Source organism: Notolepis coatsorum, assembly GCF_963971535.1.
Source record: "Notolepis coatsorum genome assembly, chromosome: 15".
NCBI lineage: Eukaryota > Metazoa > Chordata > Actinopteri > Aulopiformes > Paralepididae > Notolepis > Notolepis coatsorum.
The window spans coordinates 97747236-97768570 of NC_140179.1; the positions used below are offsets into that span (position 1 = coordinate 97747236).

Consider the following 21335-nt stretch of genomic DNA (forward strand, 5'->3'; position numbering starts at 1 on the left):
AAAAAAATTCAGATTTTTTATTTTTTATTTTTTTATATATATTTTTTAAAACTCATAAAATAAATTGGGTCGCACCTAAATCGGCAGGGTCGGTCGGCAACCGGAACCAAACCATTATTTTTGTTAGGCCTTATTACTGAAGTACATGGATTGGCTTGTATGTGACCCTGAACCTTCCTGTCAACACGACTCACAGTTCTGTCTTTTTTTAAATGCGTTTTTAGTTTTTTGTGTTTTTTGTTTTCCCAGCTGGGCCACCTGGAGCTGTGGTACCTGGTGATCCCGGGGTTCTGTGTGTTCGGCCTCTTCTGGTCCGTCTGCCACGTGGTGCTGCTCATCACGCTGTGGGGCTTCCACACCAAGCTGAGCGACTGCCAGCAGGCCTGGCGGACCCAGCGCTCCGGGGGCCGGAGTCTGGACCGGGTCATGGCCTCCAGGGGCATCCGACACTTCTGCCTCATCTCCGAACGCCTGGTGTTCTTCAGTCTGCTGTCCACAGCCACACTGGCGGCCGTGTCGTGGCAGGTGAGGCAGAATTCAGATTCAGATTCAGATTCCTTTATCGTCACTTATATTTCAGTACTTTACAGCAAGAACAGTGCAATTCTATTTGTTGTCGTCCCTCGACCATAGCAGCGTCTATCTTAATAATGAAATAAGATAAAAATACAATAAATTGTGCATAGAATAAAATAAGATGACTAAAAATAAAGATTACTATATAGTATACAGTTCTAAAAGTGTGCAGTGCAGATCAGGATGTAGATATTATACTATATCCATTTTTAATAGCAAATATGGCAATGTACAGTTCCAAACATGTGTGTAATGAGTAATGTGCACATTCTTTTGCAGTGCAGAATGCAATGTGCTATACAACAGTGTTTCTCACTGAATGCACCGAATAGCCCAGAGATAGTGGCTTGTTTTATATAGTAGCCTTCATTGTTTTATGATTTATGAATTTATTAGGATCCCCATTAGCTGATGCAGAACATCAGCTATACTCGCCCAGGGGTCCATTGTTCTGCTCAGCGGAGACGAATAAACAATGGGAATCGACTCAAACATACGGTATTTTCTCTCCACCTAAGTATATGTACATGGGGGGGATACTAATCACTGAACAGGGTGTACGTTTTATTTTAATATAGCAGTTTGTGAAGCTGTAAATTCACCACCACGAACGACCGCCTTTCGAACGTGTGACATTTGTTTACGGTGTTCGGTGCGCTTGACAAAGTGAACCAAATGAAAACTGCGACAATGTTGCACCAATCACTTTGACAAGGCTGTATATAAACGTCGCTCCTCCCCGCGCTGAGGTGCCGCCATTCTCAAGCGTGACCAATTTAATTAGCGCTTTAACATCCCCATCCCTTCTCGCGTAAAGAGCAGCACTAACTTATTTAGCCTTATTAGTAATTTACCTTGTAATATTCTCAGGGGGCCCGATTCATAATTTGACACATCTGCGTATCAGTGGCGTCGATCGCAAATGAGCTCGGGAAGCCGTGGAGCGCCTGCACGTCTGAAAGTTAGTACTCGGATCTGGGGAGTGTCACTGTTGAGGCGTAACCGCTGTCTATTTACCCATATTGAGTTGTAACCGTGTTTGCTATCGAAGTTGATTTGATTCAGGTTGCGTGGGGGTCAACCACTTAACTCCGTAGAAATCCCACACTAGGCTAATCTCTCCTGAACATTAAAGAATAACATCAGTATTTATCAACCTGGATCATGTTTTTCCATTGTGTGGGGTCTGAATGAATAATAGAGACAAAGGTTTTTTGTAATTGGTCTAGTATTGAGGGAGATCATTTGAGCCCGCAGCCGTGACACGGGCTGCCATGTAATCACAATGTAATCGCAATGTAATCGCAATGTAATCACAATGTAATCGCAATGTAATCGCAATGTAATCGCAATGTAATCGCAATGTAATCACAATGTAATCGCAATGTAATCACAATGTAATCGCAATGTAATCACAATTTAATCACAATGTAATCGCAATGTAATCACAATGTAATCACAATGTAATCGCAATGTAATCACAATGTCATCGCAATGGGAACACATGCACGACTAATGACGTCCACTAAAAGAGCTTTTTTTAACTAAATGTTTTGTCTCCATTATTCATTTATACTATGCTATGTCTATTTTTTGCGTTTATTTCGTCAATTCTCTGCTCATTTTATGCCAACTTTATGGTCATTTTATGACCATACATTACTGCTGTGAAGCACTTTGGGCTGAAATTCTTGTATGAAAGGTGCTATACAAATAAAGTTTATTATTATTATTATTAGAATTTAGACCCCACACAACGTAAAAATAGGGTCCATGTTTAAAATGACCGAAATTCCCCTTCAAACAAGCAGGAAACCGTGCCCACCCACAGTGCTACCTGCGCGTGCGTCCGAACAAGCGTCCCTGCCAGATCGCCCGTGACTTGACTGAGTGAGTGACTGATCCCAATTTGTCACGCTGCCGTGGGGGGAAAAAGGAAAATGTCAACTTAAGTGATATTGCCTTGTTTATAAGTGTTGGGTTATTTGTGGCCTGTAGCTACAATATACTATGTACAATTTAATGGAAGCTGTTATTCAAAGCGGCTGATAGTTCCATGAAGGTTGGGAACCACTGACCTAGAAAGTGACCATTCAGTCCGACACCTGACCTCACATATTGAAATATCACCTTCATTTAAATAGAGCTTTCAGATGACACCAAGTCGAAAGTGTTTTACAGTCACGCGAAAAATAAAAAATAAATAGTTCTAAAAACGTATCGCTCTCCGACATCAATGATTTGCAAACAAAAACACCCCCCCAAGCAATGGTGTTGTAAAACTTTGTCATATTGTGAAATGGAAGAGACTATGATGACCCTGTATTGTTTTAGTAATCTGTCACACTGGCCCCAGTCCCCGGTTTGTTCACACCGGCCTTGTTCTTTTCATACAGCAGACCTCCATATAAATTGCATTCTTACTCACTGTCAGCTGGGGTGGGCCAGGGTGGCAGCGTAATGTACACAGAAGGAAGCTCGTTTTGTGTAAGCTAAGGCTGTTTGTGTTGTTGCTAGGGCTGTACCGAATACTTCAAAGCTTTGTTCATAATGTTGACATTCAAATTCTAAATCAACATTCAAATCTTTTATTTAATATATAGTATATATATATAATATATATATATTTTTTTCTTTTATGTGTCTATTCATTCTGTTTAAACCAATGGGGGGTTTCTTCACAGTTGCAGATAAAGATTAGGCTACACTAACATTATAGTATTATACTATTATAGTATATGACTCAAGTTCTTTAATAGTTGTCATACAGAAGTACAGAATACTTTCATACAAAATGCTTCGTCATACAAATTTAAATAAAACATTTATCATAAATGATGTATCTGCATCCGCTTGGCGCTCTGCGCTCCATCAAGACGTCACAATCACTTTCGTACCAACCGTGCCCTTATTGGATTATTTATGTTGACGAAACTGACGAGTTATATTCATTAAAAAGAAATGATCAGATTAATCACTTCATTCAAATTGATGATTTTGTTTTGAGGATCAATTTTTTTTATGATTACGTCAATAGAAGCTTTGAATGTAAAAACAAATTTACATTCGGTACAGCCCTAACGCTAAGGCTGTTTGTGTTGTTGCCTGCCTGATATCGTGGGTGAGCGTAAATTATGTATCAGTGACACATTGAAGTTAGCTGTGTAACAAATCAGTCAAACAACAATTCAGATTCTTTACATCTAAAATGTTTTTTTGACCATAGTTCAGTTAGATGAATTTCACAGAGCGCGATGCAGATGGATTTCCACATTCCTATTCAGTGTGTTTAGAAAACGGTGTTTCAGCCTCTGTCTGTGCCATCTCTCGATCCCTCTGCGTTGTGTTGTTTTTCATCAAGGCAATAGTTCGTGGTGGAATCCGTACTCCCACGGCGCAATGGCTAAAACATAAACAAAGGTCTAATACGGAATGAAATGAAAAGCTTGTATTTACATATGCAATTCACTTTTTATATAATCACAACGAAAACCATCCATATCCTTCAAGTGTCACAGGATTGTAGGATAGCTGTGGTGGAGGCCAACTGGTGGAGGACAGATCACACTCTGCTAAAGAGAGCCTAGTTATTAAGTAATAAATAATGACGATAACTAGATCTTGCTAGTAACACCGGTGGGTGGCTGTATAAAATATATGAATGTCCTCTATTGCTATTGATATCTCTATCTCCCTGCAAACGTTATTAGCAACACCTGATGCCCTCGGTCTCCCACGATAGCAATACATCACTGCTCACTTGGGAAGTCAGAGATGCAAACCTGTTCCATTATGTTTGTTTATATGATCGTTTCTTATGGATTACCGACACTTGTTTATAGACGAGACACGGTATGAATTGCAAAGGATTGACGACTGGCACTTAAAAAGCATACATGACAATAAGCAAGTGGCTCTTGACATGAGTACCGTCCTGTCCTCGTCCTGTTTCGCCTGTGTGTGTATCTGGAGAGAGAGAGAGCGAGAGATATTCATGCTCGCATCTGTGTACCACATGCACGTTTGCGTGTGAATGGAGCATATGCCATAATACACTCCTCATCAGCCCATATCTTCTGTATATATACGTATTAGGGCTGCAACTAACGATTATTTTGGTAGTCGACTAATCTGTCTTATTTTTTCGATTAGTCGATTAATCTAACGATTATTTCTGTCACACCCTCCATCTCTGCTTCCTGTGGGCGCGGCTCCTTTTCCGGGCTCTTAGCAGACTTCTTAGCTTAACATAACAGACCGACAGTACGTTTGGGGGAACTAATGGGATAACTGGGGTTGCAACAAAAGTGCAACTAGGGCTAAAAACACAATGAAATATAATAATAATAATAATAATAATAATAATAATAATAATAATAATAATAATAATAATAATAATAATAATAATAATAATAATAATAATAATAATAATAATAATATATCCTTCTTAGCAGACTTCTTAGCTTAACAACCCAGGGAACTAATGGGATAACTGGGGATGTTGTTTGCTCCTGACAAGAGTTACAATGTCCAATCTGTTCCTCTGCTTTGTCTTCAGCTGGACCAGAGCTGAGAAGCCACTTTCACAAAGATAGGTAGTGCAAAAAAATTCAATAATTTTTTTTATTTTTTATGACGCATCGACGCAAAAATTCGGCGTCGACAAGTTTTTATGATCGACGTCGTCGATGATGTCGACTAATCGTTGCAGCCTTAATACGTATGCTTCCAAAGCCTGAACTAATCCTTTACCGACACAAAAAGTGTTGACGCAAGTAACACGACATGTAAAGTAGTGGCTTGTCACATGTTATGGGGGTTCAAACTTCCACCGAACTGAACGGTAGGGCAAACACTGATGCGTCACAGATCTTTTCCACACCTGTGATGTGTACTGCCTGTTATGTGTGTGTGTGTATGGACTGTATGTGGTTATGTTGTGTGTGTGTGTGTGTGTGTGTGTGTGTGTGTGTGTGTGTGTGTGTGTGTGTGTGTGTGTGTGTGTGTGTGTGTGTGTGTGTGTGTGTGTGTGTGTGTGTGTGTGTGTGTGTGTGTGTGTGTGTGTGTGTGTGTGTGTGTGTGTGTGTGTGTGTGTGTGTGTGTGTGTGTGTGTGTGTGTGGGGACTGGACTGGACTGGACTGTATGTGATGTGTACTGACTGTTATGTGTGTATGGACTGTGTGTATGTGATGTGTACTGACTGTTATGTGTGTATGGACTGTGTGTATGTGATGTGTACTGACTGTTATGTGTGTGTATATGGACTGTATATGATGTGTACTGACTGTTATGTGTGTGTATATGGACTGTATATGATGTGTACTGACTGTTGTGTGTGTATATGGACTGTATGTGATGTGTACTGACTGTTGTGTGTGTATATGGACTGTATGTGATGTGTACTGACTGTTATGTGTGTGTGTGTACAGTATATGGACCGAATGTGGTGTGTGTGTGTGTGTGGACTGCATGTGTGTGTGGATGTGTGTGTATATGGACTGAGCAGGCCTGTCATTGTGTTTGTTGCAGCCCGCCAGTGGTTTGTTCTTGAGTGCTTTGCTGGTGGTGCTGCCGCTGGAGTCTCTGTCCCACGGCCTGTTCCACGAGCTGGGCAGCTGCCTGGGGGGCACCTGCGTGGGCTACGCCCTGGTCATCCCCACGGCGTACTGCAGGTACCCCAACCTCACACCTTTATCTCAGTTACATATATCACAGAGGTTTGTTATGTTTTAAGGACATTAAAGGACCTGTAGGCAACTGTTGGTTTTGAGAAGAGCTTACATTTGAGCACATTTTATCAAGGTATCTTCACACGCACGTTATTAACTACAAAAAACAGGGTTCGCACAAGGTCCTTGAAGTGCTTAAAGTGCTTGATTTTTTTTTAACAAAAAAAAAGTCAAGGCCTGGAATTCCTTGAAAATAGCCAATTATTTAACAAGGTGTTTAAAAAGTCCTTGAAATTCAAATCAACCATTCGCATTGAACATTTTGTTCATCCATGATCAAATTGTTCTGAATCAAGATTTTAGAATTTTTATTTTAAGTGTAATAATTGTCGGAAATTGGGTTTAAGCCATAAATATTGGATCTGATTTTTCCCCATTAAAAAAACAGCATTTAAAAGTGAATTGTATCCTCTTAAATGCCATTTTAACCCTTTCTCTGCCACGCTTATATCCATCCTTGTAGCCAGTCTGCCAGCTCTATTTGTCTATGGAGATGTTCACCTTCTTTGCAGGGCTATAACTTTTTAAATTGTATTGCTAAATTGACATTACTATGGCCCATTCAACATCGATTAGCTATCCTTCAGGATGTAGGAACGTTTTTCATTCACACATTCATACAAAAATACGGTCTAGAGTATAAATACGTTTTTATCGTTTTCTGCAGTATTTCATAGAACGTGAGTTATAGGCATAAATGCATATATTAGATCATCAAATGCAATTTGATACCGATTGACGCCAGATTAAAAATGTCAACTGTACAAGGTCCCAGACGTTATGACTCATCATGCGCGGTTGACCGGAGGGGGGGGGGGTCGTTTATAAGTCCGTGGCCGACGTTAAATCATTCATGTAGTATGGGTGATATATAGATCAGAGCAGTTTGTATCGAAAATGGTAAACAAACAGGCTGAAACTCACCCCAGTCTCCTCGTAGCGTTGGGTGATGAGCGTGGAGCAAAAAGATTGCTATTATGGGATGTTGATCTATGCGATCCATTTCCAGGTTGTATAATACTATATACGTCCTAATAATGTTGTTTATTGAGTTATGGCAACGGATCGCTATCCAGTGTGTCAAGATGGAGTCCCGCGAGTGATAGCGAGTGGCCGGACAGAATAGGGAGACACACCGGCGTCACAATTATCGACATCCGGTTGCAACTCGCCGATCGGCCACCAGGTGGCGGTATTTCATTTCAACCTTTATTTAAAATTGTAAGCATCTGAGGTTTCCCTCATTTACAGAAACGACGATTGTACAGTACATAATAAAAACAATATTCACAGACATTTAAACACCAGAGTAAAAAAATTTAAAACGTTTAAAAATAATTTTTAAATATCAACTAAAACAGTTACAGGTAGTCCAGCGTTTCCGTTAGCCGGTAATTACCGGTATTTGACCGGCAAAATCTGTTGAAATCCGACATATTTAATCTCTCCGGTCTTAATGTCCGGTGAAAATAATTCCCTCTAAGCACAATTTGATTATTTGAATTGTATTAAAATAGGCTAAAATTAAATAGCCTATGCGATGAACGAAACAATCATTACATTTGTTTCATCGTTGCTTCTAATAATGATAACGACGTTGTCAGCGAGAGCTTAGTGCTGGGTTTCTGAATGCATGTGCAGCTGCAGAGCCGGAGCAGCAGCGGCACAGTGCAGTACTCCAATTCAGCCATTGGCAATTCAGCTGTTGGGTGGGGGGCGCTGCTGAGGTCCCCAGAAAAGAGCCAGAAAACAGCTGAATCTGCTGCTCTGCATCGACATACTCTCGCAAATAAGTCATTGGGAGGTGGAGAGAGAGAGAGTCGTCACGCAAACCCACGATAATGTTGCCGTCTCTCTCTGCCAAATTTCTCAGTTCTTCACTTGATATAATTAATACAAATGTCCAATATAACGGAATTTGTTAGCTCATAAAAATGTGATTATAACAGACTGCTGTTTATTAATGTCGGGCGACTGCCCACAGACACCTATTTGATTTAAAGTCGGCAGCAGCACGGAGTCTCGGGACTTATTTTATTTGGAATATAATGACTATACGCAAAAGTAGCCTAGTTTTAAGTAAAAATATTATAAATCTACATGCCTTGATGATGTCATTCTTTTGTTTTGTTGTCATTCTTTTGCCTATCAATTGTTTTTAAGCTCAATAAACTCTGACCGGAATTTCTCTCATTTGACCGGTAGATTGAAATCTACCGGACGCTGAGGCCGCAACAATTTTTTCTAACGGAAACCCTGAGGTAGTCACACAATGGTCTGAAATCATACATTTAAACATTCCAAGGGAAGGGAGAACCTCCAATTTTAGCGTGAGTTGAAGGACATTCCATGAGTTAGAGGCATCAAAGGAAAAGGCTGAGGAACCCTAAGAACGATAGGTTATGACTATAACCAAGTTCTGTTAGTTAGGGGCGATGCTTGGCATCACACTGCACTATCTCGCGTACGTGCACGCGTACTGAATAAACCACAAATGTACCTCTAATACCAGTATTAGTCTGACCACACCCCTCATCAGCTTACCTTCATAAGCAGGTGTGTGGTCACCTGCTCTCCTCCTTCCCAAGCTTTCACCACAAGGTGAGGACAAGGGCTGCAGCGGCCGTCTGATGCCAAGCATCGCCCCTAACTAACAGAACTTGGTTATAGTCATAACCTATCGTTCTGTATCGTTAGTGGCTTAGCTTGGCATCACACTGCACAAGGGAGGCCAAGCGGAGCCACTGGCTGACAAATACACCCCGCTGACAGCCCCCCCACAACCATCAGAACAGGGAGGGCCGAGCCCCCCCGACCCCCCCTAATGGCGGGTAGCCCCCCTATTAGGGACGTCACGGGAGGGCGACGGACCCGACCGTGCGAAGAGGCACTCAAGCAACTCAACGCACAGGGTGAGCAGACCGTGGCTTGACCCCACGACTACACACACGCACAACCCGCATGCCACCCGGGAACGAACGGAGGAACAACCTCGTTACTGCCCCCAGAATCACGGGGTCAAGGGCAAACCCAACCCCGTGGCAAGGCCGTAGCAGCGGAGCACGAAGGAAGACCCAGACCCACCAAAAGGACTGGACTCCCTAGAATGGGGGCCCGGAGAAGTCCATGATGCCAGCATCAAGACCCCACCAGGTGGGCACGTAGTGCCCCGCCCCCCACATCGCCAGCGTATTCGGACAAAGGCCCCTCAGTTACTGCACCTGGTATTCCCAGGCGGAAACCCATCCAAGTACTAACCAGGCCAGAACCTGCTTAGCTTCCGAGATCGGACGAGATCGGGCGTGTTCAGGTCGGTATGGCCGTAAGCCGAGCGGGCCCCGTCCCCCCAATAGTACACCGCCTGGCACACTGACCCTGCAGAACAGGCAGTCAGCATGGCCGTAAGCACACAAAAAAGGTTAACCAACGGAAGCAGGCAGCGCACCGGGGAAAAACCAGGCAACAGGCTGTTAACCCTAGCCTGGAGACTGCGGACGAGACAGCTGAACACAGCCGCCCCGGCGGAAGGAGCGTAAGCTGGCGGTGTTGCATGACCAAGCCTCCATTTAACAACCCCCACCCAGAGGGGTCGAGGCAGAGAAGGCCGACACGATTGGCAGACGTCATGAACGTGCAGGGGCACCCTCAAACGGTGAACCCGGGAGTTGACACTGCTCCAACACACCAGGGAATCAACCACCTCGGTGTTACCCAATGCGGTGGTTGTTCCTATAACCCCTCAAGAAAAAACTCCAAAACACACCTGCGGGTATACACCGGCTATGCCGCAGTACAAGTGTTTCAGTTTCCAAAAAGGGTTAACCCAGGCCTACGGGTCGCAAACATCACTTCGGACCGGGCCTGGCGGTACGGGAAGCACAGGGTCACCAGAGGAGGTCAAAAAACCACCCCCACAGGCCCCTCTTCGCCATGCGTGAGAGAGGAGCGAAAAATAATGGAGAACCAGCCCCTAAGCACACCGTACCTGGTATTCCCCGGCGGTCTCCCAACCAAGTACTAACCAGGACCAACCTGTGTAGTGGCCGAGATCCGACGAGATCGAGCGCGTACAGAATGGCATGGCTGTAAGCCATGACGACAGTGCTGAGTAAAAACATACCCAACCAGGGTCTCCATAGCGCTTAACCCTGTGACACCCAGACCGACCTGGCATTTTTCCCCCTGAAAAAAAGCCCAAGTCCCTCAGGGTACCAGAACAGCAGATCTGCATCCCCGGCGGACAACGGGTTCAACTGATCTGGACCAGCGTGACCAGAACCAGTCCCGTGCCCTAACCACGCCGACATGCCTACTCCAGGAGAAGGGCAGATATGCGTGTTGATCTTAACATGAAAAGAAGGCGCCACCCAGACGTTCGGACGAACCGCGCCTGGTGGCCCACCCCAAGGGCGTGAGACCCCACTACATATGTTCAGATCCATCCCGTCATCATCCCCCAGACATGAACGAGAATCCGTCGACAACCCACCCAGGTCATGGGATGTGGTCGTCGGAAGAGGAAAAACCCCCATCTCAGTTGCTTTATAAAAACGCTGTTTCAACCACAAGCAACCAAGGCGTGCCAGTCAATCGCCTGTTTACAGCGAGCTAGCACTATACGTGCGTCGGGACACACCCCCATCAATGAACAGGCTATTTAGACCTGTCATTGAATCCCCAAGGCGCCCAGGGGAACGACAAGAGGGGTGTGACACTCCCTAACTCCAACACTTCTGGAATAGAAAGAAGGAAGCATCAACAGTATGTATCCCAGTCTACACAGCCGGGGTAAAAAATGTTCACATTTTTACATCCCACCACCCTCCCATAGGAAAGAGACGGGGATCCCCAGAGAGACTTCCCACGCGAGCTGTACAGATTGAAAAGAATATATTGCACCTTGAGCCATGTAAAAAACTGGTTTTAGGGCCTCCGGGGAAGAGGCACTGAACCCATACACACTCAATAAACGAATTGAATCGAATATACATACAATAGAAAAGGACCCTTCTAGAGGGTCCACTCACTTTGACAATCTGAGGAGGAAGGCTCTGTACTCTGATGGAGGCTTCCTCACATGGAAGAAGGAGTCCGAACTCACAGAAGGCCTGAATAGCAGAACAGGCAGTCAGCATGGCCGTAAGCACACAAAAAAGGTTAACCAACGGAAGCAGGCAGCGCACCGGGGAAAAACCAGGCAACAGGCTGTTAACCCTAGCCTGGAGACTGCGGACGAGACAGGCGCCAGAGGGGACAGCTGAACACAGCCGCCCCGGCGGAAGGAGCGTAAGCTGGCGGTGTTGCATGACCAAGCCTCCATTTAACAACCCCCACCCAGAGGGGTCGAGGCAGAGAAGGCCGACACGATTGGCAGACGTCATGAACGTGCAGGGGCACCCTCAAACGGTGAACCCGGGAGTTGACACTGCTCCAACACACCAGGGAATCAACCACCTCGGTGTTACCCAATGCGGTGGTTGTTCCTATAACCCCTCAAGAAAAAACTCCAAAACACACCTGCGGGTATACACCGGCTATACCGCAGTACAAGTGTTTCAGTTTCCAAAAAGGGTTAACCCAGGCCTACGGGTCGCAAACATCACTTCGGACCGGGCCTGGCGGTACGGGAAGCACAGGGTCACCAGAGGAGGTCAAAAAACCACCCCCACAGGCCCCTCTTCGCCATGCGTGAGAGAGGAGCGAAAAATAATGGAGAACCAGCCCCTAAGCACACCGTACCTGGTATTCCCCGGCGGTCTCCCAACCAAGTACTAACCAGGACCAACCTGTGTAGTGGCCGAGATCCGACGAGATCGAGCGCGTACAGAATGGCATGGCTGTAAGCCATGACGACAGTGCTGAGTAAAAACATACCCAACCAGGGTCTCCATAGCGCTTAACCCTGTGACACCCAGACCGACCTGGCATTTTTCCCCCTGAAAAAAAGCCCAAGTCCCTCAGGGTACCAGAACAGCAGATCTGCATCCCCGGCGGACAACGGGTTCAACTGATCTGGACCAGCGTGACCAGAACCAGTCCCGTGCCCTAACCACGCCGACATGCCTACTCCAGGAGAAGGGCAGATATGCGTGTTGATCTTAACATGAAAAGAAGGCGCCACCCAGACGTTCGGACGAACCGCGCCTGGTGGCCCACCCCAAGGGCGTGAGACCCCACTACATATGTTCAGATCCATCCCGTCATCATCCCCCAGACATGAACGAGAATCCGTCGACAACCCACCCAGGTCATGGGATGTGGTCGTCGGAAGAGGAAAAACCCCCATCTCAGTTGCTTTATAAAAACGCTGTTTCAACCACAAGCAACCAAGGCGTGCCAGTCAATCGCCTGTTTACAGCGAGCTAGCACTATACGTGCGTCGGGACACACCCCCATCAATGAACAGGCTATTTAGACCTGTCATTGAATCCCCAAGGCGCCCAGGGGAACGACAAGAGGGGTGTGACACTCCCTAACTCCAACACTTCTGGAATAGAAAGAAGGAAGCATCAACAGTATGTATCCCAGTCTACACAGCCGGGGTAAAAAATGTTCACATTTTTACATCCCACCACCCTCCCATAGGAAAGAGACGGGGATCCCCAGAGAGACTTCCCACGCGAGCTGTACAGATTGAAAAGAATATATTGCACCTTGAGCCATGTAAAAAACTGGTTTTAGGGCCTCCGGGGAAGAGGCACTGAACCCATACACACTCAATAAACGAATTGAATCGAATATACATACAATAGAAAAGGACCCTTCTAGAGGGTCCACTCACTTTGACAATCTGAGGAGGAAGGCTCTGTACTCTGATGGAGGCTTCCTCACATGGAAGAAGGAGTCCGAACTCACAGAAGGCCTGAATAGGCGCTTGGTGAGGAGGAGCCCTGACCACCCCCCCTGAAAACAGATCCATCACATGGACCTGAACAGCACACGGAAGTCCTACCAACAGAGACGCGCACGGTGACGTACTCTATGGCGGGGGAATTCCTGCGGTGCACACGCCCGATATACCAGGCCGTGGGACCAGGAACTCCCTCCCCCCCCCCCCCCCCCCCCCCCGTAACGTGCCGAACCGCCACGTGACGGGAACCTTGAAGGACAGGGGGTGTACCCCTGACCGACAGAACAATGGGGAGAGGAAAGGTTACCAGTTCACCCCTTTACGACCCCTCACCCATGATACGACGTAACAACAAAAAGAGAATATGACACAGTCATAGTCAGCTCTATGAAGCGTTTCACAGCTCCACACAGCGCATGAGCTAACCTGCTATCTGATTTTTACTAAGGAAAAACACAGAATAGAGAGGGCTCTAAGAACCCCGGTCCAACATACACATGTGCTTCTGTGGCCAGTACAACCCAGTTGTAGGTCACATGACACACACAACCCATCATCACCTACAAAAAATGGCAAAAAACACTCAACAGAGGAACGCCGTTTTTTTCACAATGAGAGAATACATCATTCTTGATTAGTATCGACCACAGGCCTTGCTAAGCACACATGACAGCAACCAAACCAATTTCCCTTTAGGAAATAAGTTTCTCCAGCAGATTTAGCACAACCTCAGCAATCAAGCTAAGAGTTACATCGTATCCCTACCACACAAAAGACACAATTAATGCACAACATGTCTGATAGGAGGTGATAAAGTCCCCAGGGAACCGGGGGGGAAAAACACAATCCTCCTATTTTACCCTCAATACGGCCAGTTAAAACAGGAAAACCTGTTAATGTGTGAACACGCTGTTCATTGTCATTACAGTCTGAGAAAGAACATTCTTTTACTCACTTGTCACCAAGCATAGCTTCATAGGTTAGTTGCCTTAGTAGTGAGTACACGGTACACATAAACACCATGATGTTTCTCACACAACAACCAGATCAATACATCACGATCTGCACGGAGAAGCTAACTGCCAGTGACAAAAACAGCTCACACATAACCCGCAACGTATCCTAAATGCATTGCAACAACACACGTTTTGGGAAAAAACACCGTTATTCACAATACATTTAGCAAAGTAAAACCAGAAGACGTGTTATGAGGTCTGGTCAACCCCGTTCCTACCCGGAACGCAGATCAGCGAAGTGCAGTCACAAGACACCGTAGAACACAGCCGTCCTGTGTTGTTCGATCCGGGCAGCGTCGCCGCTCCAACCAGTCGCTACAGTCCTCTTTGTTGACGCAATCCCCGTCCAGGCTCAGGGCAGGGTCGACGAAACATCCCCTGTCAAGGATGACGTCGCGGTCAAGAGTGTAAAACATGTTAAAATCAAAGCACGTTCAACAGAATAGCATCAAGCTAACGGCGATCAGAAGCGAGCTCCCGGCGGCGCGCGAGAAGCTAAGCTACCCCGCGCCAGCCATGGCCATAGCAGCAAGCTAACGTTACCTAGCGACCACGACATGCTAGCCCCGCAGCTAACAGCTGACTGGCTAATAGTAGGCCTTAAGCAGGCCATGCAGCGATCCAGCAGGCTAACGCAGCAGTTAACAGCTGACTGGCTAACCGTAAGCTATGAACATGTAAACAATGACATAACACTCACCCAGACAGGCCGCCGTTCTGAACCTCTCCTCACTTTTTAAGAGAAAAGAGAAAACAAGATGTCAACACCGCTTCACAACGGTGACTTTACCACATCCGGCGGAATCAGCACAGTACCAACTGGCCTGTGTAGCTGACTTCGAACATGAATCTGCCGCTATCGCACATTACATGCACATATCCCCTCGTGAAGGAATACTCTCATTTGGATATGAAAGATGGGGCCTTAACACGGTGACAGAGAGAATCCACTCGTCCAGAACACACAGGGATCACCAGTGTCAATGGTCGCGGCCCACTAGTTAAAACTATAATGGTCTCCAGACCAAGGCCTTCTGTCGCCTAGGCGGCTAAACAAAGGACCCTAGCCTGGGGCCGGTTTCCATAAACTTTGTCAAGTAGCCCCCATAGCACTAACAGACAAGTGGAGCCCGCCAGCAAACACTACTCACCCAACCTGGAACGCACCGCTTCTCACAACAGCGGCATGTCCGACAGTTCAGCTGTGGCCTGACAGGTTTCACCCCAACAAACACAGCAAGGAACTGCAGTTGAGAAGCATACAGCGGCGTGCTCCCAATACGAAAACCGGTGGAGGGTTTTTAGAATGATCATCATCTTCTAGACACTCCAGTACGAAGACAATATCGCCGTATTTTCTCGAAAATAGTGAGAGAGAAAATAAAGATATGATGTCAACGTATCCTTGTTTCCCAAGCTGTTCCTAATCCAATTTCTTCCATCATGGTGTCAAGTGTGGGGATCTACCGAGGCACTTCTTCCTTGTGGTGAAAGCGAGAAGGAGGAGAGCAGGTGACCACACACCTGCTTATGAAGGTAAGCTGATGAGGGGTGTGGTCAGACTAATACTGGTATTAGAGGTACATTTGTGGTTTATTCAGTACGCGTGCACGTACGCGAGATAGTGCAGTGTGATGCCAAGCTAAGCCACTAACGATACAGAACCATCCAGTCATTCGATCGAGTTGAATAGGTTCCAATATTCCAATCTAACAGTGAGGAGATATAAACAGGTTGTTTACCAATAAGGGCTTTAAAAATAAATAAATACCAGTGTTTGTTGCGCCTTTCTGCAAGAGAAGGCCAACCCACCCTATCATACAGGACACAATGGTGAGTATCATATCTGTCACCAGTTATAAATCTGAGAGCTGAGTGATATGCAGAATCCAGAGGTTTAAGAGTTGATGCCGCAGCATGCCTATAAATTACATCACCATAGTCCAAAACTGATAAGAAGACTGATTCCACAATTCTTTTTCTACTAAATAGAGGAAAATTGGATCTGTTTCTGTACAGGAAACCAATTTTCTGTCGCAGTTTAGTGGCAAGATTTTCCACATGGAACTTAAATATTAATTTCTCGTCGAGCCATAGGCCAAGATATTTATACTCAGTGACTCTCTCTATACAAGAGCCACTGACAGTAGATATCCTCACATCATCAAAGTTAATATTCCTTGCTCTTGAAAACAACATAAACTTTGTCTTACTAGCATTAAGAACCAATTTAAGACTAGTAAGGGCATCCTGTAGAGCAGCGGTTCCCAAACTTTTTTCGCCGTGCACCCCCTGTCACCTCCCGACCTAGCTGACGCACCCCCCAATGGGTTTCTGTTAGAAGAAATAGTTGCTGGTCTCCGTGCACAGATTTTATTTTTTATTTTATCTCTTCCCACGGCGACTATGGATAGGGAATTTCTTTATTTAATTAAAATGTTCACGACAACATGGATGCATGTACTCTGCCAGCATGTTTAATATCCATAATACTAAAGGTTTGACTAAGATTTTTATGAAATAATTTTTTTTTACCACCATTAGCCTTTTCATGTCATGCACCACCTAGAGGGCGCTCGCGCTTGTGGTGCGCGCACCACAGTTTGGGAACCACTGCACTATACTATTCTTAAAGTGACCTTTCCTTTTGTAAAGTGACCATAAGTGTGAGCGTGTGCAGCATGAGTGTGTGTGTGCTCATGTTAAAGTGGCTGCTAGTGTGTGAGCGTGTACAGTGTGTGTGTTGTGTGTGTGCTTCTGTGTGCTTGTGTGTGGAGAGTTCAGTGTTCAAGGCTCTGATGACCTGGGGGAAGAAGCTGAGCCGAAGTCTCTCTGTCCTAGTTGCTGGTGTTCGCAGGCGTTTGCCTGATCGCAGCAGCTTGAACAGGCTGTTGTTGGGGGTGGTGAGGGTCTTTCGAATAATTGTTATTATTCGTTTTCAATCTAAACCGTTTGGGATTGTTTTCCCCTTTTCAAATTTGGACCAAGCGGTCTTCTCTCTCGTGCCGAGCAGCGGAGATAACAGCAGCGTGTGGAACTGATCTGATCCGTAGCGCGCGTTTATCCCAAGTTGCCTGGTTTTGTCCCGCCAGGCTCGAAACGGACCCTCCGCGCGCGACAGCGTTGGGACTTGTTGTCATGTCGCCTGGATGTACAGGACGCGGTGTCACTCGCGGTCAGATACTAGTAACGTTACCGCGACGCATAGAGGTTCTTCACATTGGCTGGGGGGGGGGACGTTAGACAACGTTAGACAACCAATCATGCGGGACATGGTCTCAATTTGCGTGACGTGTGAAAAGAGACAAGAGATGCTGTACAATCCACGCGCAATGTGTGACGTCTGGCCACCCTGATTCTATTCTATTCTATTCTATTCTATTCTATTCTACCCCACACTGCCTTTTTGCCTGGTGGCAACTAACTGGGTGATCTTGAATGTATCGTTCTCTTTCAGTGACTGCATTTCATCATTCATCGCATACCCACTGACGTGACTTGGTTGACCGTCATCCTGGTCATTTTGTGGTATGTCACAAACTGCTCTATACCAGTCTGTCTGCTGTATCCTCAGTCACGTAATCCTGGAAGCGCACTGGCTTTCTCCTAACTCTAGGTGGGTTCCTTCTACCCCGACTCTCAGTTCACATTCAGCCTCAGAAACATTACTTTGAACACGTTGACCCGATGCACTTCCCATTTTCTCATCATCATTTCCCTCATTTTCAAGGACCCTGGGGTGTAACTGCACCTCTCTGTACTGACATCCAATGTGTGATCCATGTGTCTGTGTTCCTTTTTCTTTGGCTCTCTCGTTTGTCAAAAAGAAAAAAATCATATATATATATATATATTCTTTTTTTTAATAAATCATCCTTTCCAAAAGCAAAGATGGCGCACATACAGTACCAGCGAGGCTAACTGCCTAAGAAAACGGGCACAGAGGCACTGCAAGAGGATTTCACACACTAGAGTCAAGATGTAGGCCTATCCATCAATCAAAAGTCAAAGTCGACCATACAAATCCTTAGTCGGGGACAGGCCTACTTTGTGAATTTCACTAACCTGTGTTTTCTGACCTTCTCTCTGTCTGGATAGTACACAAGATAAGCTGGGCTGTTCTTGTCGTAGCCAATAAAAAGACCCTGCTCACATCTGGAATATAACTTCCCTTTCTCTTGTGTGTATAAGGCAAAACTTATGAAAAAAGACTTTCGGCTTTCCTTCATTTTCAATTCATCAAAACATTTAGAGACATACAAATATACAGTAGTTTCATAAATTTTTTTATTGTTTGGGGAAAAAAGGAAAAACATCGTGATGTGTATCGTGTATCGCCGAAAGGTCAGAAAATATTGTGATATCATATTTAGGCCATATCGCCCAGCCCTAATTGGCAGGTACATTTTGGCTGCACTCGTCGACAGTCCTGCGATCGTCCCGTCATCCGCCGCTGCCGCTCGGCTCGTTGGTCATCGGGGCGTCTGCACCGGAGTTTCAGAACTGCACGGCGCTGGACGGGATGTCGAACATGGACGGATCGAGCTGCTGTCCTTTGAACGGCGAGCCCTCTGCGTCCCAACCCTTCGTCAGCATCTCGTGCACCTTCATCTCGTGGCTCTGTGGCTTGCCCTGGAGCTTCTGGTGGTAGTCGAAGGTCAGTTTGTCCAGAACGGCGTGTTCCTCCTCGTCCAACGTTGCCCTGCTGCGCTCCCTTTTGATCTGGTTCAAATCGATCTCCTTCTCCCCCTTCAACACCGCGGTCCACCAGACCTCCCCGCACTTACTGAGAGACAGGACCACCCAGCGTCCAGGCTCCAGGCTCCACAGAGAGTTCTCCTTGTTGATCTTGTGAGAGAGTTCTCCCTCCATGAGGACCTGCTCTACAGCGCCCTCCGTCAGAGACACACGCACACTGCTGCTCTGCATGCTGACGCACACCTGTCGGCCCTTGACGATGTTTTTGGGGACGTGGACACGGATCTCAACATCAGTGTAGTCCTGAGACCAGGTGTAGTTCTCCCGGACCGCTCCATTGTAACTCTCTGGGTTCTCCTGGAACTGGGCCTGATTCTCTGGTTTTGTACCGGCTGCTGCTGCAGACGCCTGGCCTCGCTGCGCCGCTCGGCCCGGCCTGCTGCTCCGTGGCTCAGAGCCACCGGCCGCCCGGTCGGAGACAAACACGGCCGCCGCAGCATCCGAAGGTGAGCTCTGCGTCTGGGCAGCAGCCTCCTCCTGCGGCTCCGCCTGGATCTCCAGCTCCTGCTCCGCGGGGGGCACAGCTCTGGCCTCCTCTCTGGCCTCCTCCTCTCTCTGCTGAAGCTCCTTCAGCTTCCCGTCTCGGTCCTGCTCCGCCACACGCTCAAACAGTCGGAACGTCTTTAGGACCATTTTCTCTGCCACTCCTGGAGGAAACCCCATGCGGTCGCTGGGAGCCGCCAGCAGGCGGTAGAAGTCGGTCTTGCGGTACAGAAAGCCGAAGTAAACCTGCAGAAAGTTCTGTACGTTCCCGACATGCTGCAGGATGCCTAGCAACGCGTTGTCATACATCTCGGTCATTTCCAGTGGCGACGCCATTATTGCAATGCGATTAATAATTGATAATTGTGTGGGTGATGCCTGTGCACCGCCGGCCAACGGGAGAGGGTTTGTATTGTCTCTGTATTGTCTCTTTCCACAGCAAAACGGTAGGCAAGGCACCTTGGTTGAGAAATGCAGGCTTCAATATGTTGTTTAGTCTATCTGTTCAGTACTGTTCAGTCCTGTGTCAAGATGCACAATGAGATTTTCTGAGAGAATTGTTGAATATATATATAGACAAATGACATGTTCTAGAATGTTTGATTATGACATCACAAATGTTCTAGAATGTTCTATTATGACATCATACTGTGACATCACAAATGTTCTAGAATGTTTGATTATGACATCATACTGTGACATCACAAATGTTCTAGAATGTTCTATTATGACATACTGTGACATCACAAATGTTCTAGAATGTTTGATTAGATCATACTGTGACATCACAAATGTTCTAGAATGTTCTATTATGACATACTGTGATATCACAATGTTCTAGAACGGTCTATTATGACATCATACTGAGGATTTAGTTTGAGGATAAAAAAAGAAAAAAAATAATATATAAAAAAAAAAAAATGTAATTGTTTTATTAAAAATGAAGGTTCGAACGTCCATTCGAGGAACCCTGATGAGGTTTGGGTCCCAAAAACAGGCGTTGGGGACAGCCTTACCAAACATATTATTTATATTAATCAAATGTCACTCAAACATGTTCCGTTGTGATGTCACAGTATGATGTCATAATAGACCATCAATTTGAATAAAGTGATTCAAACTTCGTCAGGGTTTTTCGAACAGACGTTCAAACCTTCGTATTTAATAAAATTATAAAAAAAAAAAAAAAAAAAAAAAAAAAAAAAATTCCACATCATCAAACCAAATCCCCCTCAATCATCCTCAAACCAAACCCTCGTTTTCAATGAAAAAAATGTAATAAAAAAAATAGACAATTAGACAAATAGACAAAAAATAGACAATTCCACGCAGGGAAATTGTGAAAGAGTTGGGTGATGCCTGTGCACCGCCGGCCAACGGGAGAGGGTCTGTATTGTCTCTCTGACAAACGGTTCAAAAGATACAAAAAGGGGCCGCAGCCTAAGGATGTGGTCAATATACCGTAATTCCTCTAATAGTAACCGGGTCTCAAATATAAGCCGGGTCTCTATTAATGGCCGGGTGCGCTCTTGAGCTAAGCAATTATAAGCCGGCCTCCTAATACAAGCCGGGTTACTAATATACTGAGCTGCATACTGAGCTAGTTACTTGATTTCACTTTGAAAACGTTGAAATGACCAGTGACCACCTGTAATTGCACTGTTTACTATTTCATACAGTACTTGGTTTCAATAAATGAACCCAGTACATTTTACTGGGTTCAAACTGACACAAAATGTTGATTTATTCATTATGATCCGTTTGAAAATTTGAAATATAGGCCTCCCTCTTATACAGGCCTCCTCCTAATACAAGCCTGGTACCCGCTACAGTTGAAACAAATACAAGCCGGGGTTACTATTAGAGGAATTACGGTAGACTAATGAAAGAGGATATCCCAATGAAAGAGGATTAAAGTATTT

At 45.6% G+C, this 21335-nt stretch overlaps 2 protein-coding genes across 2 annotated transcripts in view; one reads left to right on the top strand and one right to left on the bottom strand.

The window, feature by feature from the left end:
* tmem168a (transmembrane protein 168a) overlaps positions 1–21335 on the top strand; it is a 59978-nt gene that overhangs the window by 3799 nt on the left and 34844 nt on the right. The window contains exons 3-4 of the mRNA XM_084330816.1: positions 250–525; positions 6107–6249. Coding sequence (XP_084186942.1) covers positions 250–525; positions 6107–6249 — 419 coding nt within the window. The remainder of the gene's footprint in view (positions 1–249; positions 526–6106; positions 6250–21335) is intronic.
* On the bottom strand, positions 18670–19749 carry LOC311241876 (nudC domain-containing protein 3-like; the record flags this gene model as incomplete). Its single annotated transcript, XM_084330817.1, has 1 exon — positions 18670–19749. The coding sequence occupies one exon, from the start codon at positions 19747–19749 to the stop codon at positions 18670–18672; it is 1080 nt and encodes a 359-aa protein (XP_084186943.1).